Here is a 22895-nt window from a genome sequence, read left to right as displayed (position 1 = left end):
CAGTCAGCTTTACTAAAATACCCCATGCTGACAAGAGAGCATTCCAACAGCAAAATAGAGCATATGAATGACCTCATCATTTTGCTTTTACTTAATTGTCCAATCAGCAAATGACTGGGGTTAATTTTGACTAAATTGTGCATCTGCTTTTTTCAGTACAGGTTGGGATACAGGTGTGCTTAAATCATGAAATTGCTACATATATATCAGCTAGGAAGCTAAGAAGCTATGTTGATCTGTATTTGTGCTGTGGCGCAAAGTCCAAGAAGAGTCTTATCCATGATCCTAGTTTGATATTTCAAACAGACTTGTGTTTGAACACCAAAGCTGTTAGCTGCTCCATGTTCCAACCACAGAGTTTGACAACCATTTATCATGTGGTTGAGTGAAGTTAAGCTCAGATGAGGTTGAGGTGGGGTTTTTCCTCCAGGGGGAACAAAAGCAACCTGACATCAAGAAACAACTTGTTGCTTTCAGGAACCCCACTGCAGTCCTCTACAAAATGATTCCCAACCACTCCCTGCACAAAATGATTCCCAACCACCCCACATGGACGAAAACATTACCAACCACTCCTATTCAGTTGAATTGGAGCAGTTGGGAGTGCAGTTGAGACTGCAGTAGAACACTGTGGTCAGCAGTAATGGCCCTTAGTACCAATTATAATAGAATCTGGAGTCATTAGGGCTTAAGTAGACTACAGGTAATTGTAAAAAATAATTACACTATGAAAGGCAGTATTTAAGCTATGCTGCCTTCAGTAAGAGCCTATATTGACTAAGCAGAACTAGTACTCTGACTAATACAGGAGGGCTGATAAAGCTCCAGTCTGTTTCTTTTTTCATGTAGTCTTCTTATGCCAATCTGAAACAGTGACACCAAAAATGACAAAATAATTTGATTCACAAATATGACAGAAATCAACGCAATTTTTCATGAATGGGTGTGCTTATATAAACAGTTAGTGTTATGAAACCCTTATCATTAAATATTTTATTGATGTAAATCAAAATTATTTTAATGGATAAACATGGGGAAAAAAAATCACATTTGCATTGTTATTACTTCTGATAAGCCTAATTATATAGTACATATTAAATACTAAACCAAGTCTCAAGCAGACTCTTAAATCCTGCAAGTGAAATCACAATCCTTCCGTTGCTGGGCAGTTTTTATGTTGCAGTACACGTGGTGTGAATAACCTCAAAAAACATGAAATGTGAAACTGAACAAAATCGCTTGTGGTCTCTTTTAAGCTAGAAGTTCTGGAAATCCACATAAAAAAAGGCAATAACGTAACACGTAGCTATATCTTGTATCTCACATAGGAGCCCCTTCAGTGCTGAACGAGACTGTTGTTACAGCAGTATGTATATATATATATATCACCTATACACCGTAGTATACTGTGTGTATATATAAAAGTATATATAAAATCTGTTTACATGTACTGGTTATGAAATTTTTTTTTGAATTGATAAAAATTGATAAGACAAAAATGAATAGCCCATTAAAAGATAAAATAAAACATCTGGTTATATAATATCCACTTTCAATCAAGAACTCTTTCCTGTAGTATTGCGATAATATGCCAGTGTGATTCAGACCACTTTTTCTAAGCTCAGGTTGTTCTGGACCTGTCCTGGACAGTCAAAGTGGAAGCAATACAGCGATAGTTTCATACTTTTACCCCATATGCCTCCTAATTGTGGACATCCAGATTCTATCATAGATCCTACAGCAAACCTCAGATCCTTGGGATTGGATGGACTTTAATACTAAGAGTACTATGAAGCTTGTATGGTGAAAGAAAATAGGGAATGCATACTCACTGCCCCCAACCTTTTCCAGAACATGCCTAGTGAAAGGTAAAGTTTGAATGTTAGGGGGGGTCCCCCCGCCCCCATTTCTTAAATACCATGCACAGTTTTAGGGCATCCCACAAACATATTTTTAAATGGTTTCTTTTTAAACATTTTGCCCTCAAAGTTGCAAGTGTCTCCATGCTTATTTATACAGGTAGTCCCCTGGTTACATACGAGATAGGGATTGTAGTTTGTTGTTAGGTTGAATTTGTATGTAAGTTGAAACAGGTACATTATTTTAATAAAATTAGGACAGTTCTTTGTCTAGACATATTAATAGGCAAAGTGGTGTCAGTTACTGTATAAAATCCTCACTGTGAGTTAATCACAAACAAAGCAAAAAAAAAATCTTTATGAAGCCCAGACATTCATTAACTTCTAGCAAGCTGTGCTTTGATATGCAAAATGAAACAACTGCAAAGCTTGTCTTGGTCATTAAAAAGTTACAAGAGGCTGCAGAACAGCAAAAGATTTCTTCTGCAAGTCATGCAAACCGCCCCTTCACCCCTCAAGTCTCTATCCTGCACACTAACAAGCAGGGAAGCCCCGTTTGTATCTAGGAGTCGCCCACATGTCGAATGTCCTTAACTTGGGGACTACCTTTATACTAAAGGAGCAGTGCCAACTGTATCAGGAAAAAATATTTATTCTATAGAAGCATCATTGGGGTGCTAAAAAAGTAAAATTTGATACAATTTGTCCCCTCGCCTCTATTGGGTTTAAAAATGTGTTTTTCAGTAAAAGTTACAGAGAAAATAACCTCTTAAGTTAGCATATTCTCAGGTTGCCGATCTTGGTAGTAATATTGGAGACAATATTCAGGGGCATTTAACCTGGAAAGTTATCAGCCATAAACATTAATGCAAATCAGTCATATTAGCTTTATCATTGTGCATGAAATCCATTAAAAAACTCTTAATTTAGATTTAGCCAAATTCAAGAAAATCTTCACTATTTACACCCATACAAATTTTTACAATCCTTGAAATAAAAAAAATTGTACTGAATGATCTATTATGCCTAAAGAGCTGCAATATTTTTACAAATTACACTTGCTTTGAGTTCAGCTTTAAATGCAGTCCATGCTTTTTCCTTTTCATGAAAACCCACTAAACCTTTTACCAGGTTTTGGATACAGAATGTGGGTATACTTCAAATATTTAATACAGTAATGGAAATACAGAACAGTGAGCATAAAATGTGAAAGACACATAAAGAACTAATACAAGGTAAACACTACACTACTAACCTCAAATAAATGTGCATTAAAAATTTACTATACGTTATTTCTCCTTTTGGATCAAATGTACTGTGTAGGGATTAGTGGTACAAACATTAATAACCCAAGTAAGACATAAAACAAAACATTTGCCCACAATTTAGGTGAAGTTTCCAATTCATAAAATGTAAGTTGTTTTTAAAAAATAATATAAAAATCAGTCATCCTGTGTGTTTTATATTTATTTTGTTGATACAGTGGAGTTTAATAAAAGTTTAACTCTACTTCACTAACATACACTCAGCACATGGCCTGGGCAATGATTATATGTGTATGTGGCATTTTCCTTTAAAAGCTATCACATGTTTTTGAACAATATGTTTCATTTTGTAAATGATCATTTAGATTTAATGATGGCTCTGGTGATATGAAGGGCACATTTTTCAAAGGAAGGCCAAGCAACAAATTGAGCTTGGAAAGCTTATTTGTCACTAAATGCTATTTGTCTAACAAGCTGCACATTCATTCGTTTTAAGTCTTGCCAAATGCCAACACCAATCTATAAGTAAAGTAAGATGTGAGCAATTTATTGTCATGCTTCAAGGCATAGGCTCCGCTCTTTGTTGCAGACTCCTAATCAGTTCATATTCCAAGCAGAGAAGCTGTGGGGAGAGTCATAGACCCCCGCACCCACCAGGGTAATCACAGCAAGAACTGGAGAACTAATACTTCAAGATGAAGGGTGCTTATCACCCATCAAGTATCCCTGGAATTACAAGCTGCCCACTTAGCACCTTGAGGGAGCAGTTTGTATAGTGGTTACATTTTGTTCACAACCAACATAGGCCAAACCCTATAAACCTATGTCCATGGAAACACTTTAAAAAATGTTTCTATCCATGCTGATGTATATATTAATGTCCAGATGTTTCAAAATGAATTCTAAGAGCGCTAAGTACTGCTAGCATCTATATGGTATAACATTACAACTTCAAAGAATCTATGCAGAATGTCTCCACAATGTGTCTGATTTATCAAAGCTCTCCAAGACTGGATATATTTTCATGGAAGAACCTGGGTGATCCAGCAAAAATGCAATAGATTTCATACAATTAATTTGCTATTAGTTTGCAAATTTTTTCAGTCCTGGACTAGATCCATTTCAGGTTTACTGGTTCAAGGTTCACTCATGATAGTGTATGTTCTCCATTCTTGGAGAGCTTTAATAAATCTGGCCCTAGTTTTCATCAAATGTTTCAAATGTTTTCATTTTTCCAAGTTTGTAAATTTGGCTAAAGTTTATTGTAGCATTTTATTTTAAATGTAAAAAAAGGAGTAGGAATTATTGCTTCTGTTAGTGTTAATTTACTTTTCAAACTTTTTCCATCTCCAACATTTTTTTCACAATCTTTACAAACTTTTATAAGATGAAAGAATGCTTGGTATATTTTGTGGCATTATATTACAATGAACAATACATCCTTAGGACAGATTCTAAATAGAATCTTTTTGGAATCTTCATGCCTAATAAAATACTCACGAAAAAAATGGGGACAGCTACTCTATAGTGCCTAAAGTTATTTAACCAGGGGTGCCCAAAACTGATAGACATGGAAAACGGTGAGACGTGTCTGTCTTTTTCTGCCTACTAGTAGCACATCCTGTGCTTGATCGATTGCTAATGGGTTCCCCTTCATCCACTTGTAAGACTATGTGGATACCTGCTTGGATGCAATCATCTTACTTCTCCATACCAGCGGGTTGCTGCTCCCAGAATTTCAGTGAACTACCTGTATCTTTAATAAATTCTGTGCTTTTACCCGCTAATTATGGCTGAGGCTGTATCAGTTCATTACATATTATAAAGACATATACACACCTTGTGCTATTCACTAGAGCACATTCATGTGGAACCTGTGACCAGGCTATTATTATTATAGTATATTCATATTCTTAAAAAACTGTAAGTAAGCTTTACAACAGGCCCCCACCTACCTCTGTAGCTGTAGACACTGTGGAACAACTGATCCTTTAATTTCACAGGACAAGAATTGAAGTCCTTTAATTTAGATCTCAATATTTTCAGATTCAATTATAAACGGTTGCAATCTAAAGTCTACTTACATGTGGCTGGCTGATAAGCCTTTTTGTATTATACTATCATTTTACTGTATTTAGTCTGTACAAATTGTTTACTGTTTAATTGTTTATCAATGTTTGTCTTTAAAATGAAAAAATAATTATCCTCTTCAAAGCTCATTAACCCTAGTGAGATAGCTCAAACAACAAGTGTACTGTGGCTGTAGTTTCTAGACTGTAATCAAAAAGAGAAAAAAAAAACTTTTTTGACTGCTGCATATGCATACTCCAACCCAGGATCCTTTGATTCCCCAATATAGGATTTGTTTTTCATACTTCTGTCCACACCCTTATAAAAGCATTGGATGTTGTTTATGGAATAACAAACTATTTTCCTTGAATTTACATGCCAAGTGGCATGGTGGTCAGGTGTCAGTCAGTTACAGGCATCAGTGTGGGTTTGATTGAAAGCTCATTCACCCATTGTTAAAAATATATAAATGTTTAGTTGTCCATAACCTGACTACAAATTCACTTTAGAGTTGCCACAATCAGGTCAACATACTTACCGGTACATATATCTGCAAAACTCTAGTAGTGATCGTACCGTGCATTAACTTTTTTGTCTATGCTTCCTTTACAGGGTGTCACTGTCTTACGGTAATCGGTTTCTCAATTACCTATTTATTCTACATTTTTAATAATCTTTTCGTGGAGTATGACACCATCATTGGTTTTATGTAAAATGCAGCAGTAAAGCAAAACTGGATCCTGGGTGGGTATATAAAAATACAAGATATGTAATTCACCAGCATGCTTTCCAAATTTAAATCAATCATGAAACTTGAATCTGAATAGATCTAACGGACAGTTACGTGTCAATAAGTAGAGACAAATGTGTTTCAGAGATGGCAATATCCTAAAAAGTGAAATCTTTGCACTGTATGTTCAGGAGCAAGCCACAGTGTTAATACTCTATAACAGTAAGCATGTTTTAATTCATCACAAAAAAACACTGAAAAGTAATAGTAAAGTCCAGGGTGAATCACATGAAAATATATCCAATTACTGATAAAAAGTAAATAAAAATGTATTTTTTGATTCATTATAAAACAACGGGTAATAGAGGCTTTGTTAGGCATTTAGGTTAATTTACTCGGTGGTAATAGGGCATCTTAGTGCTCCGCTCAGTAATATGCCGATTTTCTGCCAACCTGTAAACAGCAGACGTTCCAGACCAGAGCCAGCTCTGTGTATAAATAGACAGTTTGCTTCCTCTGACCGCACTGTCAATTAATAGTAAGGATGACAATATGCCAATATGAATCACTTGTTTGCAATATAAGGTATGGGGACACTCTTAAAGATATCAGTGCCTGTGTGAACCTAACGCAGCACATTTTCGATGTACATATCATGGATGGGAAATATCTAAAGGAAACTACCTATAGAAACTAACCCTTCAAGGCAAACTATATTAGTTTAGGCTATTTTATTTTATTGCTTTATACTTACATTTGGATACCAAAGTTTAATATCTTCTTTTTACTATCCTAATTTTACTATTTATTATAGCGTGCACCAATTATGTAGAATTAATAAAGCATTAGGGGTTCTCCAAAAGAACTGGTGATGCTGTTTGCATCATTTGATGGAACATTCTTAACAGGGCAGGCATAAGAGAGGGGGGAGGATGAACCAATCTTTCAAAGTTTGCCATATACTATACCAAGCGATTGTACATTATCTGTGAAATCTCTTTTATGATCTAACTGAACAGTTCATTCAATTTGTTTCCAAACACACAGATCCTTGTAATACATAATTTATGGAATGCTTAAAAGAGATTGTCCATTCAGACTGTATAGGGTATGGTTGTGTGTAAATTGGAGCTCAGCAGTGCAGCTAGGAATAGGCAGACACAAGTATGGGGAATAGGATAATGAAATAATATACATATTTGTCTGATTCTGGCTGTCAGATCCTCACCTTGGAAGGCAGACGAATGTGCAACAATCATGAATTTGAGTTCAAAATTCAGAGCTTGGATATTATGAGCCATTTTTCTCTTTACTGCGGCTTGGTAGCTCTCCTCCATTTTTCTGGTACAGCACGTTGGAGCCTTCTGCTCACAGATCTGAACATCGGATTCTATTGAACAAAACATGAGAGATAAAGAAATGAAAATGATAACTATTGGGAAGGATATCAAACACTAAACGTATACATAACAATGTGTTCGCTTTTGGTATCAACCACATTCAGAAGGTCTCTGGTGAATCAAGAATATTCTACATATAGATAAATATTTAATTTATTTATTCTTATATTAAATTTAGTAGTTATAACATACTGATCCTGTAATAGCATTGTTACTAAAGGAATACATATTAAAATAATCACAAACAATGCCTTCTGAGTTGCCAATGTATCCTTACATATTGTGCCTCCTCAAATTCATTGTAATACATTTTTTCAACTGATTTTCTTTTACACCTAAGAAAATTTGAATTTTTCCTCGCCCCATTTCACAGAACCAATTTCATCCCTCAGGAGAGGAGAAGGCATATATCGTGTATACAATTAGCCATCTTCCCTAAATGGTAATAACAGGACCAATAATTGACAGTTTTAGGAGGACAGAGTGTTTATTAAAACCAATTAAAGAAAATGCATGAAATGTTTCAGTTTATTCCTATTATTATTAATATTAATAACAATAATAATAATTACATCCATTCTATACATGTATTAAATATATATATAATAGGGAAAATGAAAATAAAAATGCCTAAAAGTTTCCCAAAAAGAAGAAGTAGAACAAGTCAAGAAAGAAAATAAATGAATGTCCTTAAAATGCAAAATGGTAGAACAATAGTGAATTGTATGTATGCCCTGTTAATCATTAACCGTGTACCCATCCACCACTTTTAAAACAAAACACATATTTCGTACAGTCAGGAATGGCTAGAACCTCTATTAATTATTTTAAAGCTGTCAGTGACTTTTTGTTCTGATGACAACAGCACACCATAATTCTTTCACATGTGTCATAGGGTCAGGAAGTTAGAAAAGATTTCCACAATGGACACATAGGCAGAAAAAACCCCAGACAAAAATAGTAACTCTGGACCTCTGTTAGCAGTATGTGTGTATGTGGGAAAATGGAGTGTTGGGTCAAATTAGCATCTATGCAGTGACTATCAGTGTACATAAATTAGGCAGGGTAGTGTTACAGAATGCAAGTGTACTGCAGATCCAAGAATAGTACACAGTACCTCTCTACACACACATACATTCATTCATTTTCTTCCAATAGCCTTTGCCTTTACTCCCATGAGCCTGCACATACACATTGGCCTGATTTATTAAAGCTCTACAAGTTTGGAGAAGACTATTATACGAGAAGTTGGTTGATTAAGCAAACCTGAAAACTGATCCAGTCCAGGATTCAAACATTTGATAAATAATAGCAAATGATTATTAAGAAGTCCATTCCAGGTTTGAAGGATCATTCAGGTTCTCCCATGATAATCTATTTTATTCAGTCTTGGAGAGCTTTAATAAATCAGGCCCTGTGTAGGGAAAGGGCTCTGAGGAGACGTAGTTCTGTGGGTGTGCTCAGGTCAATAGAAACTCACCTCCCTGCAGCTGCACTTACAGAACTATTATATTTCTAGTGATTATGTCACCAATGCTCTAGAGAAGGAAAGGGAGGTTCAGGGGTAATCTTGCGTTATCTGTATACAAATTTTGATAAAAAATTAAAGTTTCTAGGAATAAAACGTAACTTTTTTTTAGGTTTTTTTTTATTGCGTTAACACTCAAGTGCTGGATCTCCCATAAGTCCACACCTGCAGTCCTCTTTAAATACATTCTGCCCATTTTCTATGAGCCCAGCCTGTCATTTACATTCCCCCTGAGGAGATAAGTCATTTCACAGGCTGAGCTCTCAGTATCTAGTACATGATCCTGGAACAGATCCCTGCCAATACTGGAAAAAAAATAAAAAATGCTGGTGATGTCATCAGAATAAAAAGATTGGGACTGGTAGTAAAAATTGTTTTTTAAATAAAAATTCCAAGGGGTCCTGGGGGTTATCGTTAGTGGGAGTGGTTCAAAATGCTAAGAATTCCACTTTAAATAAAGGAAATATAAAGATACTTCAAATTCTAAATGAAAATGAGACTTAAATCACACAGATATATTTAGCACTTTGTGCTTCCTTTTCTAAATAAGACCACTGAAACTAATTCTGACGCCGTTAAACTGGAAATGGAAGACTTATAAATAGTGCTATATATGAAGAATGTACTTGGCAGAAATGCTGTGAGCAGTGGATTCCCAATGCACTCCAGCAGCCTTGTCCATTCACATGCCCTCTTACACTATTTCAGAAAAATCCATCAAGCTCGATCTGATGAGGAATGGATAACAGCTTACAGGTCTACAGCAGCAAACTGACTGTGGCGTACTGGGCCAAAAAAGTGTCAGCAAAAAATTCACAGTTCCCATAGTTACATTCTAATTGTTGTTCCCAAATAACCCCGATCCCTAGGCCATAGTCAGAAGGTTAATGTCTGATGACACTATCTGTATGTCTGTTTATTTTGAGACTGGAGCCAGAAAAGTGACACCAGGATGGCACCGTCTGTGACATACAGAACACATGGTGGATCAAGCACCGTGTTCACTGGCTACTGACAATATGAAAGATTTGCTGCTGTGATTCATTAGACATATTCAACCTTACTTACTCTGCCAGCAAAATATCTCAGCCTTTGTCTATTTTACGATACAGGTTGAAATCAGTAAAATCACATTGATTTAACTGGAATTTAATAATCTGACCAATCCACAGGCATACAACTGGCATACATGCACTGATTGTAATTACTCACCGCACCGCAACACACATGTGCACCACAATTAGTATGTGCAAACACATGAGGCTCTATTTATAAAACAGGGAATATGACATTCCCTCAAAAATTCCTTGATGGGAATCAATTTCTGCCATTGAAACACGTAGACCTGGGACTCTTGTCCCACTTACCTTTTTGACCTGGTAAAAAAAATACTCCCCTAGCCGCTCTCTTTGCTTCTCCAATGACCTACTAATGACTTCCTGACTCATAACCTCATCACACGGCTCCAAGACTTTTCTAGAACTGCCCCAACTCACTGGAATAGTCTTTCGCGTCCTGTTTAGCCCACTTTTGCTCCTTTATAAAAAACATTTAAAATCCATTTTTTCAAACTTACTTCTGCCACCTAAAACCCTCACTACTTACCCACCATTCTATATTCCCCCACCTATTCTATACTTCCTTCCCTTTTAGAATGTAAGCTCTTTTGAGCAGGGTCTTCTCCTCCTCCTGTGTATGTATCTGTCTGTTATTTGCAACCCCTATTTATTGTACAGTGCTGTGTAATATGTTGGTGCTATATAAATACTGTTTAATAATAATAGTTAAAATATGGGGACAAACCAAAACAATCCAATCATTTTGTTTCCAACCAGAAGGGTCTTTTCACTACATAATTGTAGGTCAATCTAGAACCAGATCCATAAATGATATTAAATTCTGCAGAGAAAAGAGAAATTAATGTTTTCTAACCACAAATGAGTGGATGAAAGCTTCCTCAAGCCAATTATCGAAGAATGACTGATGGGCACAAACAAAATAAATAAATACCACCGCTGAGCACTTTAAGCATCCAGAAATCTTTTTCCACCACCAACATGGATGAGCAGGATTGGTAATATCCTCCAACTTGGTGGAGTGATAAAGATATTGAATCATCTTCCCCATCGTAATTGGACAAGTTCTGGATAAGTAAAAAATCTATTTTCTTTAGAGTGTTGCTAGGCATCCATTCTGATGGATCCTGTGAAGGATCAAAATGTCTCCTGTGTTGTATTTGTTATATTAAAGGACCTGAGCTGGAAAAAGCAGGCTGCTACTAAGATTATCTCACACGGCAGCAGCTGCTCTTATATGCTTAGCATTCTATTGGGTTCTTAGGAAAGATCTTGGAATGGGCAAACATGATCAGTCTGGGTCATTCTTCAATCAGCCGGACCCCGCAATCCCGAACACAAAACATTGGCCAAACGGATAACTGTATATAATAATAAACAGATTTCTACTACAAATATTTTTCAAACAACGCCAAGCATTTTAGCAACTCAAATTACCAATTTGATGTTTTTTATTTTATAATTTGGAAACTCGTACTCGAACTCGTACTAACGGGGTTAGATATACTGCTAGCTAGAAAGTTCTGGACTACAATAAAGTAAAGTCTGAAAGTTTAAAATGTGTACCTACAGATAGCCAAAAAGATCATTGGTGTCACTTAAACTGAACTGAGAGGCACAAATTGCCCATTGTTCAAGGAATCTCTAGCAATCTCTGCAGGAACCCTGGTTAAGAAACACTGCTATAGAAAAATATCTTTGAAAACAAATGGTGTCTGAAAGATACCCAACTCCTGGTTCTATATTTATTCATGGAACTTGTGGCAATGATAAAAACAAACAAGGATTCTCTACTAAAGCAGTGTTTTCACTTATTTGCTACTTGTTGTTCACTTACCAGGTTCTTGCTGACTTTGCCTAAAAAAAACCCTCTGTTTGCTGTTTGCTTAAGTTCTCCATTTTGATTGGTTGCCAATTACCCTCCTAGGATTTTTTTCCTGGATCTGATCAGAGCTCAGGGACTTTTAAAAAACACAATTTTCTTTCATTACATTTCTTGCTGACTTTGCCTGACCTTTTTATGAGTATGTGAAAGACTGGGTGATGTCTTCCGGCAAGGCGTCTAAATGTAAAGAAACAAGCGCTGACCTCACTCGACACATGTGTGAGATCATCCGCTGGTTCACTTTCATTTGAGGAAAGCCTCTGATGAGGCAGTGCCAAATTTCGGGAATGTGCAGAAGCAGCGGCCCACAGGCTCATGGTATACTTATTAGATATGCCAGGAAGCTGTGGGTTCCCCTTCAGTCTTTACTGCTGTGACCGCAAAGATGAAAGGAGCAGGAAACTTGCAGTTGAAGTGTGTTTGCGTGGAAGAAAGTCATTATATACTTACAACAAAACCTTAAATTTGTTTACATTGATATGTTCTTCAATGGTTTGTTTTTAGGTACGTTATTTCTTGGTTACAGCCTCCAGTAAAGATTTCAGTCTGTTACCAAAGTAAATATCGGGTACAATCCAATTGGTGGGTGGTTGTTAGGGGCAAAGTCTACTCCAAACAATTACCATCCAAAAGCAGTGGGGTGTTCTGTTTATTTTGGTAACCGGCTGTAAACTAATAGTTTTATTGGCCACCGGTGTCCATTTTCCTCCCACTGTATACGTGGTAGACACAGGCAGCTGTTACCAGCAGACATATTAAAAAATAACATTCTTAAAAGACAACACATTAAAGAAATATCGAATTTACACAAAACACAACCAATTTCAAATTCACATAATGCCTACGTTCACTTCTGCTACATTCCCCAACAGAAGCATTCACATTCAACTCAAAAATATTCAATCACCACCATTGGAATGACTTCTAGTCATTTTTTTAAATAAACCTTAACCTAATGCGTGAATGTTGTCTTTTTGACACAGAATGAATAAACAAAAACTTTCATTAAACTTATTGAACTAATATTAAATATATACCCCCACACATAGGAATTTTCCCTAATAGTGTAGAGACAGCAACATAACAACCTGGCAGGTGTAACCCCTCTATACTGTATTTAAAACTAAAAAAAAATGGACCAGTATTCCTGTTGGGTCATTATTATAATGCCAGACCATTATTCTTTTCAGTGCTGCCAATAGTCTGAGCTTTAAGGAGGTTTAGTTGGTGGCTGGTGGAGGAACAGAGCAAGTCTTATTTCTCTCTTCTGATATATTACTTGCCAACATTTTATGAATTTTAGCCAAACAACTCCTCCTTAATGCAAGTGTAACATGTATATACTCTCATAGAATGGGTAATAAGGACAACATTGTGCCCACTTGGCTCGTACCTTGATCTGGCATATTCAAAGGAACTGATGGTGTCCAACTTAAAAATGAACACAGCCAGCAGGCATTTTCATTATCCCCCCTTTGCATCTGGTCACTATGTTGGCTGCCATTATCCTTACATGTGTCTGACTGGGCCATGAGTCAGGCTTTGGACACGCAAGAGTCTTTGGGTTTCATTGGCATAGCTCTGCTTTGTGAGGCCACACACTGGGGCATCAAAGGGCACTAACCTGGCACAGAATCCTTTGATGAAAGGGATGTAAGCTCTGCCTACAAGGACAGTGAAAAGCCTAAGGAATCAGGCGACAAGGGATTACATAACACTCAGATTAAAGTAAACTGTATAGACTTCCTGACTGCAGTGTTTGCGTGATAACATAAGCAGTTCTCTGATTTTATTTATTGCTTGAGTTGCTATTTAGGTAAATCCTAATGAAGAATCTTTTTCATACCACCAGCTATTGTCTTAGCTTTTTAGCATTCAGAACACAGCATTGACATTGATTCAGTGATTGGAGAGGAGGGGACCCAATCAATCATGTCATGCCTTCCCATAGAATCCTTGGGCTGTCAGTGATAATAAGTAAAAGGAGGGAGGCATGCTTTACCCATTACTTATTGCTGCATGTATTCAACAGTTTAGCATCAATCAGTTCCTGGCATCCTGGTCATCAAATGTCTACTTTAATGAATTCAGACAATAAATTCAAGATCTGTAATTGTAAACCTACGGAGGAGTCTGTAGGCGTACAAACCTTAAAGCCGAACTTCACATGAAAAGCTAAGTACAATACGTACTGTATATAGGTGCTTTACCTGCCAATGGATTTGTCTGCGAAGGTTATCATTTATCCAGGTCATTGTATACCTGGTAGTAATTATTGTACAGCGCTGCATATTATGTTGACGCAATATAAATACTGTTTAATAATAAATAATAATATTTGGTCACATTCATTTAATCATTTAAATAATAAAAATAATAGGAATAATGCTGAAGCTGTTTTACAGCCTATCCAAGCTGTGTCTTCAGTTCTACCCATGTAGGAAGAAAATACCCCACTCAGAAATACCCCACAAAGGATTTGTCTTTTCATCCATCCAATACTTTAAAGTTTTAGCACTGCAATACAATATACACAATACTTCCTGATAGGGAAGAGGAGATCATTTTGTAGCTTTTTGTAGACATTTTGTAGCTTTCTAGGCCTTTTTTTTTGCTATGAAGCTTCTTTACCTTGGACAAGTCCAATCGTCTACAAGGGGTACACAATAAACAAGATCAGAGGTCAGCAAACTTTTATGGCCACTAGGCCATTTCAGGGGTAGGTGGGAGCACACTAGGACGGATTCTGAGTCCCGCCCTAATGGCTCCGCCCCCACCAGGGAACGCCCCCTGAAGTAAAATCCCTCCCCTCCGTATGCATTGCAGAGGAGAGGGATTTCTCTTCAGGAAGCGTTCCCTATTTACCGCAGCGGCGGAAGTATCAACACCAGCCTCGATAAATGAGGGAGCCACAGCAAGGAGGCGTCACTGGAGCTTCGGCGGCACCGGTAGTTCCCAATGCCTCCTGGACTGCTTATGGTATCCGGAGCCGCAGGTTGCCGGCATTAGGCCAGATTGGCCAGGGGGCGTTAGGCCGGAACATACTACTGGCTAGGCCGTATTTGGCCTAAAGGCCGGAGTTTGCTGACCCCTGACCTAGATGAATGAAAACCTTTACAGGCAGACCTCATTTTTCTTAGCTGCAATTTCACTTTCACTAATAGATCCCCTGCCCACCCCTAATCTGTGACCAAACAGCGCAAGGAGCAATAGGCCTGCTCCTTGCACTGCAGCACATTTCATTGGTTTCTTGTGCTGCTTCCTCATTTTCTCAGCCCTGCTATATAGGGAGTACAAGAGGATCATACTAAGTCAATTCAGTTTCCTACATTGCATGTTATAAACAAATAATACATTTAATGATGTATTAATTTGGAGCTGTGTGTCTTTTACATCCGCCTTGAGTACATTTTTACCACAACAGCTTTCCTTAACCAAGTATACTAATATATATATGTAATGGGTGGTTCTCGTTGTAAAACCACCAATTTCAGCAAGCTGTAGGGTGATTTTTGCCATTTCTGAAGAAAGACTGGATTATCTAAGGCAGGAATGATTGATCTGATAAGATGGTGACTGTCAATATATTTAAAGTGGAACCATGGATTTAAATTTGTAAGCAGGCTGGTTGTTTACTGCAGAAGACTTCCTTCTACTTACCTGTCTGCGATCCTTTCCTGTAAAGTAAACTGAACAGCACATGCACATCACAGTGTACAATGCTGGAGTTAGGTCATTCCAGCCTGACCAATTAATTAGGTTGAAACAGAAAGGTAAGTTTCTTTTATTGCAGTACTAGTTGAGTGGTATGAGGGGTAGCCAAATCCATGTTTATCAATATAAGAAATGTTTGGTTGTAAAACAGCAAAAGGTTACAGAATACCAGACATGAATATATTGGCTACTACTGCTGGACCTCTTTAAGAAATGTCTAGTTTCCTAGCTGATACTGTGATTTACAAAAGGATTTGAGAATAGCTTCCAACTATCCTGTATTTAGACCAAATCCCTCTGGCTCTCCTCCTTAGTTGTCCTTCTTCCTATTCTCATATATAGACCTGTTTATAAAATTCTGCCAATGCACCTGTTAGGAAATTAAAAAGTACCTAAATCTTTTTCTCGTTACAAATCAAGTAAAAGGAAAACAATATCTCTCCAAGTACTGAACCGGTATTGCTCCATCCAAAGTGCTGACCAGAAAAGGGGAATCCAATACTTTCCCACCAATGTCCATCCAATTGAAACACGTGCTGAACCCTAAATGGTGGCAATGTCTTTATTTTGGACCGAAGAAGCTTTATTGTCCATTAGGCATGACTACCATCCCCTTAATAAATATTCCCCAGAGCATTTCCCCCACTGTATAAGGTTAATTATTAGTTAATTATTTTGGATTCTAAATAACTGCATTTATTTAAAGAAAAAGAAGTGGTGAGGAAATATATATTTTGCGTTTTATTATTTTGTAGTCTGTATAACTGGTAGTATGGCAATGGTGTGTCTTCTACCTAGATTCTATACATTAAAGGGGGTTCCTCATTCTTATCTTAGATAGTCCATATGTCATTGTTTATAATATACTGTTTATTGTGCAAAGTGCATGTTCGTTTTGCTTAGTAAATGAGTTGAAGTTGTGTTCACTTTGTACACTCACTGGTACCTACAACTTGCAGCTCACCAGTAGGTTGGACCTGCCCTGATTTTGTAAGAGAAACTGTACTCATCCAATACTTTTTAAAGAATTCTGTCCTAAACACAAGTAAAAAAAATTATGATTTCACCTTATTGGATAATGCAACCAATTTAAATCTGTAAATTGCTGATGACACAATTGAGAACAAAAGAGAAGTCTTGTGCTACAATGTTGGTCATAATCTCATGCAATCAAAAGTCCTTGGGGTGGCGACAGCCTTTAGAAAAACACAGCTCTGTGACTATCAATCTTCCTTTAAATCTTTCCAAAAAGACAAATAAAAAAAAAGAAGAAAAGAGACCTCTGTTTTATATTAGACATCAAACAGCTAAAGATAGTGGCCTGCACATAAAAGCAGTTCACGCTCCAGTGCATCCAAAGTGCAGAAGCACATGGACATTAATATTTGTATACAGGCACCCTGCAAACAGCTCGGGTGTACCGCCTACACCTCCATATGGTTAGCAGCCTCATAGTGTAATAGCCAAAATAAACAACTGTTCATATTTATAAACTGAGCAAGTAAAACAAACAGTTACAATAGTAGAAAGCGTTGCTAGCAGTTTTATTGGCTTAGTGACACATCCATACAACAGACACCAAGTTTATAGGCTTGTAAATGCTCTGATCTAATGTCACTTTCATTCACACGCCTTGTTTCCATTCACTGTAAGGTTCATTAATATTGACCATTGTGTGTACATAAACCGTACATACAACAGACCCCAATAATATAAAATAGTAAACAGAACATTTATTTCTAGCTGTCACTTTTACTGCAAGTTAGAAAATTATAGAATTCATCTTATATGGGTACTGTTGTGCCTTGGATCAATACACACAACCGCCTTCCATATTGGCGTAATTGGGCCCATTATTCTAATAAACTAATAGTTACAATAAGTAATAACACTTGGTAAAGGGGATCTATAGTCAAAGTCCTCACATTGAGAATTATTAAATGAATTAAAAAGAAACAAGCATACAATCAAGTTAAAGTGATACGTTTGAAAAAAATGTTTTAGAGGATGCTGGAGGTTTTCGCTATTTCTTGCTGAACAACTAAAGAGAACAGCGAGGTGGCTTGCATAAGAGGACAGCGAGGTGGCTTGCATTATGTATCATGTGGGTTGGTGTTTACACTTCTAATCTCAGCTCTCTACAGCACAGTGGGGTGGCTACAAATGAAGATATTCTGACAGTAGCATGAATTGTAGCCACAGACATTATGCAGTTCTCTGAAAATAATAAAGGGACCATTTTAACACATGTTTTAGAACAGCAGGAGGAATCTGCTGTTTAATCTTTACTTGACCAATAGTTTAGGGGGCAGAATGGTGGCTCAGTGGTTAGCACTCTGGCCTTTGCAGTGCAAGGTCCGAGGTTTGTATCTCGGTCTGAACACTATCTGCATGGAGTTTTCAGGTTGTCTCCGTGTTTGCGTCGCTTTCTTCCCACAATCCAAAATCCCCCCGTAAATAACCTTAGACTGTATTAATGACATAGGACTATGGTAGGGACATTAGATCGTGATCTCCCCTGAGGGACAGCTAGTAACATGGACTTTGTAAAGCGCTGTGTAATATGTCGGCGCTATATAAATACCGTGTATTAATAATTAATAATATGCAAAAAATAAACTGACAAAAATCTCTAAATTTGTCACAATTCGTAAACTTCAAAATTTGAACAAGAGTACAAAACTTATAATGTACTTTACTAGTCCTTAGGCAACATACACACATGCAATATTTGTCATTAGAAAACGAACAATTAACGACCGATCAACGATTATTTATGATTATTTTGAATGATCATATTGTGCACGACTCTGTACATGCTGTTACAATACGAAACAAGACAAATATAATCCACCAATACTGTACACACACTAGATACGATCAGGAGGATGCAGGAAGTGACGTGTACTAGAGAAAGTGTATCACAGAACAATCCACGATCACTGAATGACCATACACACAATAGATATCGAACCAATCGTCGCCAAATCAGATCCGCCAGGATGGGCGTTTGTTTCCACCAACAATCCTCGTTCATCGGCGTCCTTGGCCAGTCGTTGTGCACTTTTTTTGTTAAAAATTATCTGACGATCAGTCGTTAGGCGCTCAATTCCAACGATAATTATTGCACGTGTGTATGTAGCCTTAAAGTAGTAGCTGGATTTGTTTTGTTTTTTTTGTTTGTTTGTTTGTTTTTTCTCCAAAAATAAGTACCTTTTCTACAACAAGAAAAAATACCTATTGACCCTGCTAGTAGTCTCATGTCCTCATAATCTTCTGTAAGCTCATCTTCTGTCAGCTTTCTGATAACATTTCTGACAAAAGGAGATGCTGTATACTTACCTTTTCAGTGACCTATGTTTTAAAACTATGCCTCAGATCTCTAGGCAAGTATCTGACATATCTAATTGTGTTGAATACCTGCTCCCCCTATTGCTGCTGTGGTTCCTCCTGGCATTTCCTTAATCTGTATAGTAGTTACAAGCTGGTGGGAGAAACCACAGTATGAAACAGGGGAGTAGGTATTTGACACACCTAGAGTTTCGTGTCAAAATATAACTAACCTGGATTTTAAACAACTGGGAGTTTTTAATACAAATATGGCATATATTTAAGGCTTATTCCTTTATTTAAAAATCTAAAGAAAAAAAACATTTTCCTGGTTCTCGGTATCCTAGACATAGCGCGAGTCTTTGTTACCGGGCTTTGTTACCGATGATGCCCTGGGGTGCTTTTGTAGAATGGAGCCCTTCATGAGGGTCTCAAAGAAGGAAGTTTTGCTTAACATGCAGGCACACTGTAGGTTTGCACATTTTATAGTATTCCAAAGTATTACACTGCTCCAAAATAGTGTCATCCTGGTACAAGAAGTAGGATCAATGGGTGGAATAACATTCTAAAACAACTCTCTTAACACAAGTAAGGTAAGCTACCAGGAACTGATTAATAATTGTATGTTGTGCGTTACATATACTTTAATGTCCAGACCAACCAGTCAAGTTTTTATTGATACAGGGTAGAGGAAATGAGACTGAATCAATTCTTTCAATAAATATTTGTTGTGTAATATCTCACAATGTGGAGGGGAAAATGAGAGGTAGTCATAAAGAGAGGTAGTGGAAGATGGAACTAGGTATGCAAGAAGGTAGTCCAGAAATAATTGAATTCAGAATCTTATACCAAAAAATGCCAACAAGTGTGAGGGTTCAAGAGGTTACCCTTAGGTGTATATAAACCCCAAAACAAAAATGAAATGTATTGCAGATTACTTGCCCTTAGATCAAGTTACTGCATTAGTTGGGGCTTATTTACATTTATTTCCACCTGATAATTCTGAGCATAACATTCTTTCTGACCCTGGGTGGCCTCACTTATTCCTCCATTGTATTTATGGGGGTAGCCATGGTTGTCACATCTGATATGTGTGACAGGCTATGTCCCTTTCTGCAATAAACTTACCTATCTGTTCACAAACTTTGCTGTAATGTACACTGAGCTGTGCATGCACATGAATAGCTCAATGAACAATCCTGGCATAGTTGGCTGTCAAGTGTGCACAAGAGCTATGTCATTCCTGTCCAAAAAAGATAGTTAAAGTCCTCACTTGTAAAAATACTGGGTGATGGAGGCATTGGTACAGGAGCAAGTAGAGGTAAGTGTATTTAAAAAATTGTGAAAAAGCAGGTAAGTATATGTCATTGCAGAAGGGATGTCACCTGTCACTTCTGCAATAAGTAACCGGCTAAAAGATTTGATTTTTGAAGTTTAATTCTATTTTGTTGGTTTGTTTGCAGTATATTGGTGCACTGTTTTATAACAGCGCCAATAATTAATTATAATAGCATAGCTCCCTACGACTCCAGATTTGGAGGGACTTAGATACAAGTCTAAGTCCCTATACATATACACCTTTATAATATATTGTATAATTTTGCACTAAACCATTTTAAGCCTATAAATGATCTAATTTGGTATTTCCAAAAATTGTAATTGAAAGCACCTTACCCATTTATTTTTTTGCATTTTCATTTTTTTTTTGGTTTACACAATTTGCCTCCATGCTTTGAGCTATAAAATGCCTTCTTACCTAGCTCCAAGAGTTGGTAGGTATGGACAACAGGTACATTTGATTCAACAGTTTATTTCCAATGTATACACATATATGTAGTCTGATTTAACACCAAGGACTCCTGCATGCTGCAGTCTGGTGTCTTTTACATATAGTACATCTACAAGATTCCTCTTCACCACCCAAAATGAAGGATGACCATACACATGATGATCTTAGCATAGACCAGGGGAGATTTGGGCTTTATTGAGCATCTCTAGGTGGTGGCAATGGGTGTGCCTGGCTGTCAGAAATGATCATTAATCCACACAGAGATTTTCCAACTTGTCTGAGCAGCATATGGTAATCCTCCTCTTTTTCTTTGTAGACTGGGGAAGAAAAGTGTTAACCACATGTGCACCTCTGCCAAGCTGCAAAGAACAAGATGCGAAATCCTATCATTATGGTAAAACATCTACTTGTCTCTGGCTATGCTAAAAGAGATCATATGTGACGATGATAATATATTACTATGTACTGTGCTTTGTATGCATGTCTGCACACTTAAAGGATACCGCTGATCCCTCCAGGAAGATCATTGGCAAAAATTAGCCAAACATAACCCTTGACAGCCACTGCTTGCGCTGCACCCATCACGTAATCTGAATGTATAAACTGCTCACAGAGGATTTCACATTTAATCCTATTACTAAAGATATCTACACAGCACGGTAAACACACTGAGCACTATTAGTGAACACAAGAATTCAGCTTGACATATTCCATAACGCGATGTAAAGTGTAAAATCATCTATACCAATATTTAGAGGATATCCAATACTACTTTCCAATGGTCAGACCCAGAATAATGAATGATAATTGGCATTTGTTTGATATGGGTTTGTGTATTCTGCACAACATTCCTCGTTCTTTTCTATTCTTTCTTTCTTTTGAATAAGCCAATATCTGACAATAGGGATGTGATTTATAGCAAGGCACCCGATTGTTACCGATTACATGCAACAATGAGGAGCTATATATAACATCCCAGCGTGGCCAGTCCCTATTCATTCTGTACCATTGTGAATATTTGGTACATATAATAAAACACATATCAGAACATACATATAGCACACTGATAATTGGCCTAATCAAAACCAATATTATCTGTAATTTTGGGATTAAAACAAAAGCAATACACTGCAGGTCATATATTTAGTGTCATATATACAATATATTAGTAAATATCACTACAAAGTAATTTAAATAAATAAAATAGAAATAGGTAATACTACAGATTTGTAACACTCACCCTCAACTGGCACATCTGGCACCAACCGTCCTCTGCCAACCTGCTGAAGCTGGAATGCCGCGCGCACCTCATGACAACTTGGGGGTCCCTCAGCTGGCATCAGTGCCACAAAGTTGAGGAGCAGAAGGAGGGGCAGAAGCAGCATGGGCATCTCAGCAGACACAGGGGTACCCACAGGGTGTACCCACCTTTATTCACCTTTACTCTGCATCTAGTTCTTTAGGATAATCCGAATGTTCTTCCAAGGCAACTAGTTAGAGCACATAGCCTGAATGGATTGTGAAGAACATGGTGTCAGGATATAACTTGGCAGAGATCTCTTGCTGGCTGACAAGTGTCAGACCCACCCTGCTTCTACTGTCTCCTATATGTCACACCTATGTCAGGGGGTTCTCCACTTTAGTCTTGCAGGCTTTCTATTAATTTGACTGTCAGCTTCATTCAGCCTGTATGTGGAGTCCCAAGCTGTAGGACAGATCCCTCCCTCACTTCTGTACTTCTCTCTCACTTCATGCCTCCCCACACTATTCACTCTGCCCCTCCCTCATTCCCTCTGTCTTCTCATCCCCCATTCACTCCTGACCATTTAACTCCACATTTCCCATTAGCCATCATCAGATTCCCCCCAAGCCCTGCATGGTTTACTGTCCACATCATGCTGGCACAAAAATAAACTGGATATGTCAGTCATCCTGTTACAGCATGACTTCATCAAAGCAAAACACTGGACCTGGCTACCCTGACTCCACACTGGACTGTGTTCTGTCTGCTATCAATGCAGCAGAATAAACCTGTTCCAAATTTCAGAGAAAGCGCCAGCAATTAACATTTTTTTATTGTGAAATTATTCAAGGATAAGAGGAGGATGTCTGCAGACTAAAATCTTTTCTGGCAGGGAGGTACATCACAATGGTAGTTTCAGCTGAAACAAATTATCTTTCCTTTTCAAAATTACAACTTTTGGTCAGCAGGCCTCAGTCTATATTTCACCACATTTGTTTTCTTTTTT

At 37.4% G+C, this 22895-nt stretch overlaps 1 protein-coding gene across 2 annotated transcripts in view; it reads right to left on the bottom strand.

Moving 5' to 3' along the window:
• Window positions 1-22383, bottom strand: part of LOC140328275 (glypican-5-like) — a 137275-nt gene extending 114892 nt beyond the window's left edge. For both annotated transcript variants that reach the window (XM_072407738.1, XM_072407739.1), the window contains exons 1-2: window positions 21887-22383; window positions 7153-7314 (exon numbers count right to left, since the gene is read on the bottom strand). In XM_072407738.1, coding sequence (XP_072263839.1) covers window positions 7153-7314; window positions 21887-22037 — 313 coding nt within the window. In that variant the 5' untranslated portion in view covers window positions 22038-22383. The remainder of the gene's footprint in view (window positions 1-7152; window positions 7315-21886) is intronic.
• Between the last annotated feature and the right edge of the window lie 512 nt (window positions 22384-22895).

Source organism: Pyxicephalus adspersus, chromosome 4 (assembly GCF_032062135.1).
Source record: "Pyxicephalus adspersus chromosome 4, UCB_Pads_2.0, whole genome shotgun sequence".
NCBI classification, from domain to species: Eukaryota; Metazoa; Chordata; class Amphibia; order Anura; family Pyxicephalidae; genus Pyxicephalus; species Pyxicephalus adspersus.
This window is presented reverse-complemented; position numbering and strand designations above follow the sequence as displayed.